The sequence below is a fragment of the Lissotriton vulgaris genome, chromosome 12, assembly GCF_964263255.1.
Source record: "Lissotriton vulgaris chromosome 12, aLisVul1.2, whole genome shotgun sequence".
Lineage (NCBI taxonomy): Eukaryota > Metazoa > Chordata > Amphibia > Caudata > Salamandridae > Lissotriton > Lissotriton vulgaris.
This window is the reverse complement of record NC_141700.1, coordinates 680,369,604-680,385,895: the sequence shown is the minus strand read 5'-3', so window position 1 is coordinate 680,385,895 and position 16,292 is coordinate 680,369,604. Positions and strand designations below refer to the sequence as shown.

At 42.1% G+C, this 16,292-nt stretch overlaps 1 protein-coding gene across 1 annotated transcript in view; it reads left to right on the top strand.

Annotated features, from left to right (window-relative positions):
* Nucleotides 1–16,292, top strand: part of LOC147677998 (DNA topoisomerase I, mitochondrial-like) — a 1,183,590-nt gene that overhangs the window by 160,791 nt on the left and 1,006,507 nt on the right. Inside the window, exons 5-6 of the mRNA XM_086945880.1 lie at nt 4,619–4,769; nt 4,855–4,910. Coding sequence (XP_086802006.1) covers nt 4,619–4,769; nt 4,855–4,910 — 207 coding nt within the window. The remainder of the gene's footprint in view (nt 1–4,618; nt 4,770–4,854; nt 4,911–16,292) is intronic.

Below are 16,292 nucleotides of genomic sequence, written 5' to 3'. Positions count from 1 at the left end.
CCTGCTTCAACACCCTCTGCATGCTCCGCAAGATTTACAGATGGATCCCGACCGATACAAGACAGACAGTCACCCAGGCCCTCGTCAGCAGCAGACTAGACTACGGAAACGCCCTCTACGCGGGAGCCCCGACCAAGCTCATCAAACGACTACAACGCATCCAAACCGCCTCGGCACGACTGATCCTCGACGTACCACGCCACGGCCACATCACCCCCCACCTGAGAAACTTGCACTGGCTCCCCGTCAACAAGAGGATATCCTTCAAGCTCCTCACCCACGCACCCAACCACTCCACAAGACCGGCCCAGCCTACCTCAACAGACTGCTCTCCTTTTACATCCCGAACCGCCAGCTACCCTCCGCCGACTTCTCACTCGCCACCGTCCCGCGCATCTGAAGAACCACCACCACCGGTGGGAGATCTTTCTCCCACCTCGCCGCCAAGACATGGAACACCCTCCCAATGAGCCTATGACAGACCCAAGACCTGCTGACCTTCAGGAAGATGCTCAAGACCTGGCTGTTCGATCAGTAGCGCGCCCCCCCCAGTGCCTTGAGACCCTCACGGGTATGTAGTGCGCTTTACAAATGATTGATTGATGTTTAAAGGTATCTGATGTTAAGTGTTTAGAGATTAATAAGAAATATTTCAGTTCTGACGGTGTGTTTCTTGGGATACATAAAAGAACGAAGACAATGTTGACCTCTGTTTTTTACCCCAAGTATGAGGAATGCAAGAAGTTGTGTGTGGCAGATTGTTCGAGAGAGTACGAGTGTAGGATGGCGGAGAATAGGAGTGATGGAGAACGTCAGTTGTTGATTTCCTTTGTTAAGCCAAATAGGGCGGTAAGTACAGCAACAATTTTGAGATGGGTGAAATGTGTAATGGAACAAGCCGGGGTGAATATAGATAATTTTAAAGTTCATTCCATCAGGGGAGCAATGGCAAGTAAGAGTTGTCTGTTTGGTAGTAGTTTGGAGAATATTTTGAAAGTTCGAGTTTGGTCAAATAGGAATATGTTTGTGAAGCATTACTTTAGACCAATTAAACCTATGTCCGATGTGGTGTTAAATGGCTTTCAACATGCATAATGGTAGCCTCCGGTCTTGTAATGAAATGATGGTTCTCAGATTAACATGACTAGAGAATCAGGATTTCATTAAAGACGCGCAGGCTAACATTATCCTGCCCATCACTCCCTCTTTAGTGGTTTTTAGCATGTTGAAACATATTTTTTTTAATGGAATAGGTGGTTCTTTTGTTTTATTAAAACTAGATTTAAGATAATTGAATAAGAAAGTGTATTCTTGCGAGTATGTTGTTTTGTTCAATGCTAGATTGTTAACTTTGTAATATTTATTAAGGTATACAGTTTCTTTGTTACAGAATAAGTGGATTGGATGGTCCCTGAAGCAGGAGAAGACGGAGGTTTTATTTCACAGGATTGCATTTTAATGCTGTCTGTTCTGTGCAAGAAACATGTCTAGACTCTTTTGTTCTAATTCTGGATTGTTTTGGTTTGGATTTTCTATAAAGGGGCTGCTCAGGAGTGGCAAATAAAGATTATGCATAATGTTAGACTCCATGTCTTTATTGAAATCCTGATTCTCTAATCATGTTAATCTGAGAATTGTCCTTCTCACCCAGACATTTATTCACATACTTTTGTTTATTGTATTTTATTAATTCGAGTTCCTACTTTCCTGACTCCTCATAATGCCTCTTATGAGGTTTGTCTGCCTCTGACAGGTAATCAAGTGAGCAGCCAGAAAAATAACATCACCCCCATTTTGAACCAATTTCCGAAAGAGTAAGTGAGGGCAGCGAAGCAGGTATTCATCTAAGCAGGCACTCGTTACCTTCCCCAGGGAAATTCCGAAAACAATGTAACCAAGGGTGGTCTTTTGCACCTCCATTCTCAATGAGCATTGTCATTTTATCCACTCTATATACTCTATATAGTCTCCTGCAGTTTCTCCAATTTAAGTCAAGAAAGCCATAAACACTGGTTAAAAGAATTGTTACACACACTGACCTATGCCCCCCCATTTAGGCAGCTAAAGAGGGTGGTTATTGGTGCCTCGAATGGTAAATCTCTCTTTCCACTAGCAGAGTAGAGCTCACTGGAGCTTTAATCACATCGAATTACAAGCACTGTACTATATTTCTTAGAAACTGTATTTATATATCACACCTCCACCCTGAAGGGGGAGTCTTGGAACCAAAATAACAGATGTTTGTTATCCAACACCTCTAATTTTATAAATCTTGAAAGGATGAAATACTGATGCATATCAGGTTTTGAACCTGTGCCGATGAGGTTAAACACAGATGGCAGCAGTGGATGCATTAGTCCTCTGAACCACCAGATCTGGCATTGCTACGTTTTCACTTGCCTTGTTGTTTACTTTTCCTGTATTTCTGCTGAAAGCCTTATTCTGGGTTAGCCTTTCCCACTGACATAGTCTCTTACCGCTTGTATAATGCTGAGATATGAATTCCCAAATGGTTCTCTGAAGTAATTTTCTTTTTGTATTTTTTTTCTCACCATAATTCCACTGCATGGCTTCTCTTGCTGCCTTTACAGTGCTTTGCTCCACTCCCCCGCCGGTGTTCATACATCATTAATTTGTTTTTCTTAGTCTTCACCATATATCCTTACCTGTCCTAGGCAAAATTTAAATTATGTAATGTAATTAAACCCATTTTGGGAAATAATTATTATGCTTATTACACAAATTCCCCAAAAGAGACAATGACGTTTTGTATTTATGCACCATTAGAAGTAACACTATTTCGTGCATGCAAGGAAATAGGAAAACACAAGACTCTGTTCATGGTACTTTTGGGTTTTGCATTTTTTTTGCACAAAATTTACTACTAAATGACTTGTTTCTCCTAATTAGCCCAAAGTTTGAGTAAGTATTTAAAAACAAATGCAATTAATTTAATTTACTGCTAGTCCCTAGAACAGCTTCTCACCTGCTTTAAAGCTGACACAATTTTTTCAAAACACATAAAATAAACTTTACTTAAAACATCTGCACTAACACCCTTTTCTTTGTGCTTCTCACAGGAGCAATGGTTTCCTGTGATTTGTCACTTGGTTATAGTTTCTCCTACTCACCTGGTTTTAAATATGCCTATTCTGTAGCTGTCCGCTCTTGCCTATTGTTTGTGACACAAATTGGAGTTATAGGTGAAACATACATGTAGTTAGAAAAAGTCAGTAGCATCTCACAATAGAGTACAAACAAATTGTCTCTGATATATATCACTAGTTCTTGTCTATTATGTTTGATTGTATGCATCTATTTCTTTTTGTTATTGGGACATTTTTTATAATCCCAAAGCAAAAGTAGTTCAGGCTAAAGACAGCTGGCTGCACAGGTGCTAGTTCCTCAAGGTAATAGTGGTCTGCACTTACTCTCTAATGGTCAAACCTCTCTTTAACCATAAATGCATTAAGACAGAAAAACACAGAAAATGGAGTGCCTCAAGAATCCAACATTTGTACTGTAGAATTGGTTCTAATTGTTTCTTGTTTTCTTCTTTCATGAAGTACAAAAAGTTCAGTTATATCGATATAATATTTTCCAATATTAAAATAACATGTGAGCTGTAGTATGAAGTCTCAAAACAATTCTCTTTAGTATTCTTCAATACTTAAAAAAAACAGCCCGGCCAACGTGTTTCATCCTCCGAGAGGACTTCGTTAGAGTTAATGTATTTCTTTACAGCAATGTCACATCAAAGTCAAAGTGTAAAATGGATTGTTCTCCACTAAATTATTGGAACACTAGTACTATTTCTTTAATGTTGGGAAATACCAGGTGATAATATACAAGTATCACAGCTTAATATCCAAACCCTATTGGGTTCTTCAGAAGGTCAGCAGTGACCGTGGAGGAGTGTCGTATTATCAGGTCTGAGCTTGGAGAACCCAATGGGATGAGGATATTAAGCTGTCTGGCTTTTATGTGAGCAGCTCTTCTGCTCTTCTTTCTTACAGAAATGCTGTTGAAAACTTAATTTGGAAGCACATTAAATAACTAATGTGCTTGTAAATTGCGTGTTAACCACAAGTGGCATATTGGCACTAAATAACATATTTGCTGCTCAACTCTGATGCACGCACTTTATTAAACATCAAAATGGTGAAAAGATGAGTGGAACTCCTGATATTTAAACTGATCATGAGGTCAAAATCCAGATATTTAGTGTATGCATTAGTCTACTATGCCACCAGACACATTTGTGTGTCTCAAGTGCTTTGCACTTTAGAAGTATTGTACAGTATTTGCTGATTACTAGTGCAAAGTTTTTAATCCAATTGTGAAACTGAATGTTAGATAATGGGCCCTTCAATTGAGATTCTAGTTAAAAACATGTCACAGTATTAACTTGATGCCCTTCTTCAGTAGCTTAACTACGGATGTTCTGTACTTTAGGTTATTCTAATCTATTAATGTTGCTAGTTTTATTAATTGACTCCCTTCATAGTTACTAGGATTTCGGTAGTGTCTTTTGTTGAGTGAAAGATAATTATAATAATTCACTTAGCTTGGAAAAAGTTTCCCAGTGGTAAAGTACATCTGTTTGTCAATATTCTAGAAAAATGGTGAACAAACTGTCTGAGTCAAAGAAAACTGATATCCTGAAAAGATCCCAGAAGACCCTAAGTGGTGCTGAAGAAAATGAAGAAAACAAAGAGAATGAAAATGGAAAGGAACATGTTAAAGGAAAAGCCGATAAGCATCAAAAGGTAAATAAAAAGTGAGGCTTGAACACGGAACAACTTTATAACCGCTGCAATTTTACAAATTTATAGTTATATTTTTTTTCCTCAGAGGCGAAGTAAATTATCATCTAATGGACTGAACCTGAAAGATCAAATTGATGATGGGTACGTTGCTTACCTCAACAAGTGGAAGTGAATATTCTTGTTTACCTATAATGTTCTTTGAATATACTGAATTTGTATTCAATAATTTGAGACCACATTTCTGTTTATGGACCACTATTGTTTATCAATTTCTTCTGTTTAAATAGTTTCTTATATTACTCTTTACATTCTAATGGGTACTTCTAACCACAGATTAAACACATTTTCAATTCACCCAGGTGCAAGATTGGTTCCAGAAGTACTTCCAGCAAATGCTCTCACAAATTGGTAGGTGATGCCATTGGACTCTATGGTGGCTTCAACCTGCTACTAGCAGTGATGGCATGGAGTCGTATGTAGGTATTACACCTGCACGCCGCACGCTGCCTTCTGTTCTTTGATTTTCTGAGCCCTTCAATGCAGATCTAGAGCTGAGCTTCTAAAAAAATATTTTGTTCTTCAGCAACATCAAATAAGACAGTTTCAGTGACAGCGTGTTAGAGAAATGTCTTCTTAACACCCCAACCCCACCCCCTTTGCAGCAAAGCAGATGTCTGTTATGGACCTACATTGATTCAGTCTTTAGAGTCTCAGATCAAAGTATGATTTGAGGTAATTTGACAAATGCCCCTAATGCAGCTAAAACCATCTGGGAGTGGGAGCCAAAGTTTTATATGTTGCTGACGCCAGGCAAAGTGGCCCAACATGCTCACCGGACTAGTTGTGGTGTAGGTCTCCATTCTCTGTTCAGCCCAAGATGAATGCAAAGGCCAAATCTCATCTCCCCATGGCTGATTCGCCAGGGAAAGACCATGCAGTCAGGTTTCAAAAAGCCTGACTCTGCACCAGTCCTCTGACTCCAGCTTTATTCCACACTGGGGACTGATGTACCCGGAATTTTCCAGGCCATCTTTAATGAGCACTGCATAGAGGCCTTCAAAGAGGCTATGCTGCAGTTTCTCTGAATAATTATAGGCCCCCCTGTAGTGCCCTCCGGCCCCATGATTTCGCTAACCCCCAGTTGGACTTCCACCAGTGGGGCCTCCTTGGGTTCTCACTAACATGGTTTGGCCTCCACTTGGTCCCAGTGCCAGGCTGCACCACACACTCCTTTCCTATAAGCATTCAAGTATTGCCAGTCTGTAGCAATTTTTGGATCAGGAGTAAAGTTCGGGTAGATCTCAACCTGTGTCTCGCCTACTGGTTTACAAATGCTCAGACCTTGGTGTGGGAGGAGTCTCCAGCAGTGCCTGGGCCTCGGCTTCAGTATCTTTATTCAGTGCCTTGTGGATCTATTTAGTTCTTACTCTTATACCATACGAACCTTCAGAGTGTACCTCTTAACGAGGATGATGGGGAGGCAATTTGTTGCTTCCTCATTATACTGATGCTTGCCTGGATTTATACCTTCAAAATGCATGTGGTCCTGATACCTCTCCAGACACTGAATTGGGCCCCCCACCATGGAAAGTATTTCCTTTGCCATAGTGGTTCATGCTTAATTCAGACACTCTGTTCATCACCACCCCCTTTTCTGAATCGATAGTGGTTCAGAAGGCTGCAGATATGAAGGAGCTACAGTTGCCAACTGTGGAAACCTAAGTTAATTTGCTTACAGAATTCTGCAACCTGTCCATGCAACTTCATAGCATTAACTACCTTTCAGTGCAGCACTGGCAGAAATGTGATCTATTCCATGGCCAAAATCCATATTTGCTGCGAGTGGTAAAGCTCCCCATTTCTAGACCCCGTAAGCCTGCTACAGGTGATCTGGTCCTCTTGATACAGCACCTAACATTTGAAGTCTAGTAGTGAAGGCTTTGGCCAGCATAGCGCACCAGATTGTCCTCCCTTCTGCCTGACCTGACAGAGAATCAAAGGCATTTGTGCATGTTATTCTCTTCTATCAGTATAGCTGTGTGGAATCTGAATATTGGCCTTCTGGGGTACACACATATATGGGAAACATCCTTAACAACAAAACTTTTACAACGCAGGTTTTACAAAGAAAACCATTACAATGCATTGCACTGGGGGGCGCTCTAGGATAGGGAATAGTTTTAATTTACTATCCAGCACCTTCCCTACTATCCACAGGGACTGGAGTTGGAATAGTATATTAAACTATTCACTATCCAGCACCCCAAAGCGCTATGCGTTGTAACAGCATGCGTGGTAAAAGCATGCGTTGTAATGTCATACATCCCACATATATGCACTCTGGGATATGTCAAGCTAGGTCTTGCCCATTCTCCTTAGGAATTTTGATATGTTTTTTCCCACGGCGTCAACAGCCTACAGAATGTGGCCAGGTTACATTTTACTGGCTGGAATGAACCCCATGACTGTGCGGGTTGTGTTATGGGCACTAGTGTGGTGACTTGCAATCACACCTTGCTGTGTTACGTAGGTGTATCTGGGGACATGCAGAAAACCCATATGGATATGCCTTTTGCCGACTTAAGTAATTGTTAGATCGTGGTTTCTTCTTCGGAGCAGTGTAAAGGTAGCTGGTAACAGCTCACTCCTTGGGCTTAAATCTCCACAGCCTGCCAGTTTTATCAACAGTACTGGAAATTCAGGGGGTAACTCCTGTTTGGTTTTCTACCAGCGCCATCTCAACCAGTACAAAAATAGGAAAAATCATTTTAAAACCGGTATTTTTAGCCCTTATCTGTACATACTTCAAACAGCAAATATAAATAACACACATTTAAATGTGGTCTAAATCTCCGTTAACGATCTCAGACTAATTTACAAAGTAACTAAAGGCAGAAAAGCCATGTTACAAATTAATTTATTCTATTTTATTTAAAGTTCTATCTAGTATCCTATCCGGGCCTTTACAGGCTCCTAAATCAACATCCAAAAGGCTGGTATTGTTCTTTTGGAAACAAGCCATACTTACAAACAGAGAAAGGTATTTCTGCCCATTCAGCTCTTTTTTGAAGCGCCAGGGATCATGGCAGAGGAAGTAGCCAAAAACAGAATGATCCATCATCCCTTTACCACTACCAAGCAGATCCAATTCTTCCTATTGTTTTGGTAGGGGGGATTTGCAGATTATATACATGAATGTACCTGTCCTGCAGTTGCATAGGTGATTTCTCAACTTTGTTGTGGGAAAGAAATATTCCAGATCATCATCCTGCACTTCAGCATAAACTCTGTGTTATATCCTGTGTTTCCTGTGTTTCTTTACCATATGTATCTTTCTCTTTGCTATGTGTTCTTCTTTAGACTGCTTAGTCCTAGTGCTTAGGTTGCTAGGTTATCTTAGAATGTTAAGGTTGTAATCTTCAGTTGAAGACTGTATCCTGATGAAGCAACACTCTGACCGATCTGGTGCTGTACTTGTATTGCAGAATTAACTTATCTACAAGTTTACTACTCTACTGTGATTACTGGATGCAACACTCTGCCCCCTCCCCGCCCCCCCGGTATTTATGAAGTAAATGGCTATGGTTGAAGCCCATCTTAACTGGTTGGGGATTCCCATACTTCAATGACTAACTGTTGAAGGTGGGCTGATCAGTCAGTTGCAGGCTAACTGCTTGCTGCTATCTTCCCTGGGTTTTCCATCCGAGAGCTGAAATCTCATATTTAGCCAGTGTTGAGGAGTCCTTTTATAGAAGCCGTTCTGAGTATAGTGGAGTTTAAAGCTTTTCCACACATACAAGTATGACACATTCCATATATGATAATGATATTTTGGATTTGATCCGTAGTTTTACCATGCATGGTTCTTAGGCTTCTTGGCCTTATGACCGTGTGTATACTGCAGGTGTATGTCCATTGGCAAATGCAGGCTCTGAAGTTAAACTTCTGCCTTCCATGGTCTCCGCACTAGAGATGCCTCTCAGACTGCATCAGTGTCTCAAAAGAGGTGGCCCAGGACGTTCAGTGGTGGCTGTGCATAAAATTGATCTTTTTTGGAGGTTGAGTAAACTTTATGGCACTCTGCAAGGACTTTTTGGTCAGTCCATTATAGGCAAAAATTTCTGACTTGCTTCAGTTTGTCATGAGCCCAGCAAAACCTTCCAGGGTGGGTACCGTCAAGTTATGTGTCTGCCCTCCCAGCTTGTCTACGTTTGCTTGAACAGCCCTCTCTGTTTAAGTAACCAGTCATAATGTTTCTTTCAAAGGGCATACATTTGCTTCATACTGCACATTTTGTTATGGTGTATTTGTGCTTAATTTAGGTTTTTACCTCAATGTGCCAGCCTTGTGAGCCTATGCACAGCAATTCTTTGAAGCTACTGAACCCTTACCACTCATTGCCTCATTGTGTTTACTTCTGCATGTTACGTCCGTGAACTGCAGTGCAGTCACTGCAACTGCCATATACCACCTTCTTACCAGACATGTTCTTTTAACTCCTGCAAACTTTCTGCCAAAGCTTGTCTCCTTTCCATCTTGGAAAGCCCATCATATAGCTAGTTTGTTCTTGCTTCTACATCATCCTTGTTACGAGGATGAGAGGCTTTATGATTTGGTTCCTAAGAGAGCAATTAGCTGAATTGGACTAAGGAGCACCAGATGAATGACCAGCTTTTCATGGGGATCGCAGATGTAAAGGAAGAACATTCCCTGAAATGGGCCTTTTTCTAGATCCATCATTCACTTTTCTTGTCAAATAGTCTCTGGAGGGCTTGTGGACCAAGAAGGCTATGTCTTGGCCAAGAAGGAGACACCTGAGGGCATGCTGTCTCACTCTGCCAAAGTCAAGGCAACCACAATGGCTTGAGCCAGGGTTGTTCTGGTATTGGACATCTGCCATGTGGCTACATGAACATCCATCTAGACCTTCGCCAGATGTTGCTGCCTAGACTCTCCGACCCTCCGAGAGGACCATTTTGCTTGCTTTGTTCTGCTGGATTTTCTAGTGTGAATTTCACTTTTTTGAAATTTCTTCTGTTTGGTAGGTACTGTTGTGGCACTATAAAAAAACACTTGGGATGGACTGTAAAGTCTAACATGAATTTAAAACAAAACATCTAGCAAGCAATCCAGAAAATGCAAGGCAATTGCCATTTAAACCTTCCAGAGCTTCTTCCTTGATCAGTTGAAGCTTGTAATGCTCAAATCCATGGGACTTTCACACATTGGCATGCATTTCCTGTAAATGCAAACAAATAGGAGCAAGGCCACACAATAGAGTAAAAAATCAAAGAAAATGACAATTGAGCAGGTACCAAGACTTTCTATTGGGAAGGAGTGTGAGAAGTCCTTGACTGCCTGCTACAAGTGGCACTGACTCTATGCACATTCTAAATACTCGCTTAGTTGTGCTAGCTTCCGAACTAGGCTAACACAGATCTGTAAATGTGCAGTTGTAGAAGCTAGAGTTGCAGGGAATCAGTACATTTTGAAATGTGTAAATCTGCAGCAATGGTAAGAATGTGGCTATTCTGATAATGAATTGTGCATTAAGGCACAGTTATGGGGGTGAATCTGCTTTGTTTTCTGATCAATAGATGAGAAGTCTGCTGTCAGAGGTATCCATCTGAAGAACAAGGTACTTAACTTCACTAATGTTCTTTTTGATGGATAGTGTAATCCCAAATTTCTATAAGCCCTCCCTCCTTTACATTCTGTGGAATGGAACTCTTAAGTATTAATAATGTTCCATGTTAGAATCTGCACTTTGTCACTTTTTAATCTGTTGCTGATGATTCGCGTCTAATGACACAGATTACTTTTTTGCAAACTGATATTTGTGCGAAGAAGTGGAATCTATATAATGCTCCATGCAATCAATTTTGAATGTGAACTGAAGCTGTTGCAGTCTCATAATGTCACCTATTGGTGAGTAGGAGCAATTGCTGGAAAAAGCTTCTTCTAATACAAAAGGTAAGTAATCAGCATTGGATAAAGTCTTCATAAGAAAGGGGGTTACCAAATGTAAGTAAGATTTTTTTTTGTCCAAGTTATAGTCTCAAGTAATTAAGCTGATATTAGTTGCACCCAGGGTTTCATTCTCTTTCACGAACATTCTAATGGACCCTGTAAGTTTACAATTTTTCTTTACACACTATGAAACCTTTTTCCATATGAGGTTCGAAATGCAAATAAAAACAACTTAGGACATCTATGGTTTCCAGAATTGAAACACATTTAATCTTAGAATTAAGTTATCTTTCTAACAATATTCAAATATAATATGCGTGTTTAACCAAAATACCCTTTTTTATTACATTACACCTATATTACCCTTTTACATTGAAGTTGTGCTGTTTTCAAAACAGAGCACAACCTAATCTTGAGGGCTCATAATGGTGGGTAATCTTGTGGAATAATTGTTGGGCTTTCCTGAATCTTTTGAAATTTCATAATTACATCTGGTGTTCCAGAAGATGGCAGCTAGCGCTTGGGGAGTTCTCCCTCCTATTCACAGTATTTGGCAGGTTGGTTGGCACATTATTTTAGCGATGGCAAGCTTCTGCATCTGGTCAACTGGTCTTTCTAAATGTTAACTAGGCAAGTTGGTTATGGATATATAAGCATAACTGCAGCACTGCAGACACTTTTAAGGGAGCCACTAATGATCTATTCTCGATGCGGGAGTCTCGGGGATACAGCTCTGAAACACTTAGAACTGCCCAAGCCAAAGCCTCATGTATCAAGAGGAGAGGCTTGCTATTCAGCCAATCTAATAGCAAGAAGAGGAGCACTATTGTAGCATGTGGTACACCTAGACTCATCACTGGCTGCAATGCATCCCACACTAATCTCTGCAAGATCCTCTATAAGAATTGGTAGATCGTCAGGAGCGACCCAGTCATTGGTCCCAACATCGCCATAGTCCCCCAATATCTTTCAGGAGAGCTAAATCATTGAGAAATGAATTAGTGTGCAACTCGCCTATGATCAAAAAGGGTTCACATTGGCTGAAGACGCATTGGGGCTTTCAAAGGTGTGCTAAATGCAAAGCCTGTCGCCATGGGGTCAACACCAAGGTGGTACTAACACCCTTCAGGCAGACACCCTTTGAAATTTGGGGAAGCTACACCTGCTGGAGTGACTTTGAATTCTACATCCTACAGTGCACCTTTAGAAAAAATACATGGGAAGTACCATACACTCAGTACATATTAGAATTCTCCAACACCTTAGGGCGATATCCAATGACGACCCAAATTATCCTGTGGCTAGAGACATCAATCTGTGCCATGGGGGTAATGCAAAAGATCTCTCATACTTTGTGATTTACACTGTTCCAAAGAACCCAAGGTGAAGGAATAGCCAACTAGCACTCAGAAGGCTAGAGTCTAGATATATCCTCCTTATGAATTCCAAAATACCGTTCGGGTTGAACGCTGATGAAGCACCATCAGTGCACTTATAAGCCGCTGCTGCCCTCTCCCCGCTCGTCTTTCCCAGTTACTCCCGGGCTTAATTAACATATTTTCTTATCTTTCGTGTTTTTACTTAATTTTAGTCACTTAGGCATTTTTGCAATATAGTATTAATTGTTTCTTTATTCCAGTCAGGAGTCCCTCACCTGTAGTGACTTTGCGCTTACACATAAATAAATCAATGCCCACTTGGGCTGTATTTCTGCGTCCCTCCTTGATGCTGCTGATGGCGTACAATTCATAGCTATTTAAGCTAAGAAGCACAGCAAGAGGGTCACCTTCATTTACATGGTTATTTATATTATATGGAACAGAATACTAGCACCCTGTGTTATAGTTTAGACCACTCAAGACGCTTTTTCTATTTTATTTTATAATGTGCCCTGCCAATGTTTGCACATACACCTTTCGATGTGGCTCTGAAGGATTGACTGCATTTAAGTCTCACGTCTTAAAAGCACATTACAGAGCCATATACTGTTATAATTTTTGTTTGTCACATCATCTGTGCATATATAGTTCATTCTATAACAGTTTGTATTATTTATAGTTCAATGTTTCTTTACTCACGGATATTTAACTTTTATGTCCTTTGTGACGCATGGTTGCTGTGACAACCTATATCTGTGACAACTGTGACAACCTATATCTTGATGTATTTTCATGGCACCTGATGTTATGAACAAGGCGGCTTGCAGTCGAAACGTGTCAAGGCCTTTGTTTTGGATTAAAATTCCTGTCAGATTACCAAGGAGTCAGTACCTGTTATTGTGTGTGTAACAGGATTGGAGACATAGATATAGATAGATCGATAGATAGAGTTTTTTTTTTATCCAAAAAGTATCTTGGACGCACTCGTCTGCTGTTGAAACCTTGTGGTTTATTTAATCCAGGCAAACACATCAATTCAATCCGGTCATTATTTCTTGTGCCCCTATGCAGACGCGTTTCGAGGTAACAACCTCTTCTTCCTGGGCAGGCTAATAAATGTCCACCAGAGACCTCCCACTTGAGGAACCATTTTCTGCATGCCATTGATTTCCCCCACCCACAGTGGGCATTGCCAAGTACGCAATTGTTAGTCCTAGTGTAGGTGCATGCTGGGGTCTGAAGTTCATTTGCGGGAGAATTTTAAATCCACAGTGAATTCTGCAGGCATTCTGTAAAGCAAATCAAAAACCCTTAGTAGGAATAAAAGACCAAATGTTATTTTTTTTAAGCCACAACAGCAACGCTACAGATCATGTGTGGAATCATTCCCACTTTGCAGCCTCTCCTATCTTTACAGGATGGTGCAATCCAGCACAGCAAGGGAGCTGCCTCATTTTTTTTTTTATCCAAAGCCTAAAAGCATTCCTGGACGCACTCAACTGCTGTTGAAACTTTGTGATTTATTCAATCAAGGCAAACAAACCAATTAAATCTGGTCATTATTTCTTGTACCCCTTATGCCGACGCATTTCCAGGTAACCACCTCTTCTTCCTCTGCAGGCTATTGAATGTCTGACGGACTTCTCACTTGAGGAACCATTTTCTGCATGCCATTGTTTTCCCCCACCCATAGTGAGTGTTGCCAAGTATGCAATTGCTAGTCCTCATGTATGTGCATTCTGGGGTCCTGTAGCTGGCCTGCGCTCCATCATGGTCAGCCTGAACTTTGCATTTTCTCTGGTCTAGTGGGACCTCAAGTAAACTTTTAGCGCTATTGACTTCCAAGCACTATTTTTGGTTTCTTCTTTAAAAATGAATAACTCTGGTTCCACTTATTGGATTTTTGTTGTTTTGGTCTTGATTTTCTTATAAAAGTATTCTCTATTTTTTAAACCTGTTTGGAATTTTTTTGTTGTGCATTCATTGTGTTACTATGTGTGCGTGTTGCACAAATACTTTACACATTGCCTCTTTAGACAAGCTTGACTGCTGTGTGCAAGCTACCAGAGGGTGATATCAAGCGTACCCTAACTAGGATTGTGTTTCCTACTTGGCCAGGGTGCATACCTCTGCCAACTGGAGATCTAATTTCTAACAGACCTTTAGACACAGCTACAGCCTACGCTGCTGAACAGATTTACACCACATTTAGCGGAAAGCTAGATCTAGGGCCAGAAAGTGTGCATTTTGTATTTTGGTATAAATCCGTTCTGTATAAAACTTTGCGATGTGTCCGTATCCCCAAGCAGAGTCTCCGTGTCCCTAGATATACAAGCGGAGATCGGACTACCTGCCACCACCTCTACCAGGATGTGGTGGCGGCCATGTTAGGACTCGAGACTCTGTCCTGAAACCTAAAAAGAAACAAGGGGGCAGGGTAGGTATACCCTTACCTTCCTGGCCTGTGGCCAAACTTTTCAAAAATGTATTTAATGAGAATCTGTGAATCCGTGGCAGAAAATCTCACTGTGCTTGGAACAAATATTAATATTTGGGGGGAGGGAAGCACGTGCCCCCCCCCCTCCCCAGACCTATTTCAGCCCCATTGACCCGATCCCTGGGACCCGACCATATTTTTTAAAGGTGGACGGGGCACAAGGACCCCTCCCTGTGCCGATTTCAGCCCCAGTGATATCATCCACCAGGGCCCAGCCAAATGTGCAAAGGGGGAAGGGACTTTGTGGCCCCCTCCCTGGGCTGGTTTCAGCCCCAGGACCATCCCCCGGGGACCAGCCTAATATGGTAAGGGGAGGGAGAACCCCCCTCTCCCTTAATGGCCTGGTACCCCATCCCTTGGGAAGCCCACCTCTGGGACATGGTGGTTTTCCTGCTTGCACTGGTGTGGGCAGGGAAACCTGTGTTTACTATTGCTTGATAGGAGCAACTTAAAATCTACCACTAAGTGAGAGTTTACACCAAGTCCGCTTACAGTGGGCGTGTTCTTGAAAAAAGCTCCTGCCCTCTGGTTGCAGACTCCATCTGTTTTCCTACCCTCAGTGAAGTGGGCAGGGAAACAGATGAAAATAATGCTCCTGCCTGCAAGGAGCAGCATTTATGCTGTCAATGCTGGCCCCCAATGATAGTGTGGGGGTGGGTGCCCTAGGTGGGCATGAGGGCACCATCCTTTTTTAGTTGTCCCCTGGTGGGAGGGCATGCCCCCTCCTGTTAATTTTAATTAGTGGCCCTGTGGAAGGGTGTCCCAGTGGCCTATCAAGGCTCTGGGAGGGGGCTGCATGGCCCCACAACCCTTTGTTTTTAAAAACTGCACAGGGGTATGGGGTCTCTAGGGCCTTACAAGGTTCAGGGAGAGGGGCCAGTTGACCCCCTCCCCTTTAATTTTAATGGTGGCCCTGGGGTAGGGGGTCCCCAGGACCTAATAAAGACTGGGGAGGAGGGGGCCCCGTGCCCCCTCCCCTAATCTAAACCAAAGGCCCTGGGGAATGGGGTCCCCTGGGTATAAGTCGTCTCTGGTAAGGGGGGGGGGCCACATGGGCCACTTTCCCTTTAAAATAGAAAAACATTTTAATGCCAAGGGAGATGGGGTCCCCAGGGCCTGAGGAGGCTTTGGAGGGGGGAACATGGACCCCTTACCTTTAGGATATATGTATGGCTCTGGGGTGTGGGGTCCCCAGGGCCACAATAGCTTTGGGGAGGCAGAAGCAAGCAGTCCCCCTCTTTGAGAAAACCATGTGGCTAACCCAAACGCACACAGCTTAAGGTAGTGTGAGGTGTGGGGTTGGCCAATGCCCCACTCTTCACAGAAAAAGGCTATGCACAGTGTAGGGTTGGCAGCATGTGGGGGATTGGCAGCAGGCCCTATGGCTAATCCCTCCCGTGCACCACTGAATGCCCTGTGCAGTTTGGGATTGGCTGCATGCGGCTGTTGGAAGCAGGCCTTGCATCCAACCCCCTGCTGCACATGGCCAGCGGCTAAACGTGGAGGGGAGTTGGATTAATGCATCGTAATAAATATTCCTTGTGGTTGGAAGATCCCCAAAAATGCACTCAAAAAACAAAGTCAAAGTAACGTTATAGTTAGGTGAAATGTTCTGCAACAACATAATGTTTTAAACTCTAACCACTGAAACTCACCAGTTATGGTTATCTCAAGTAA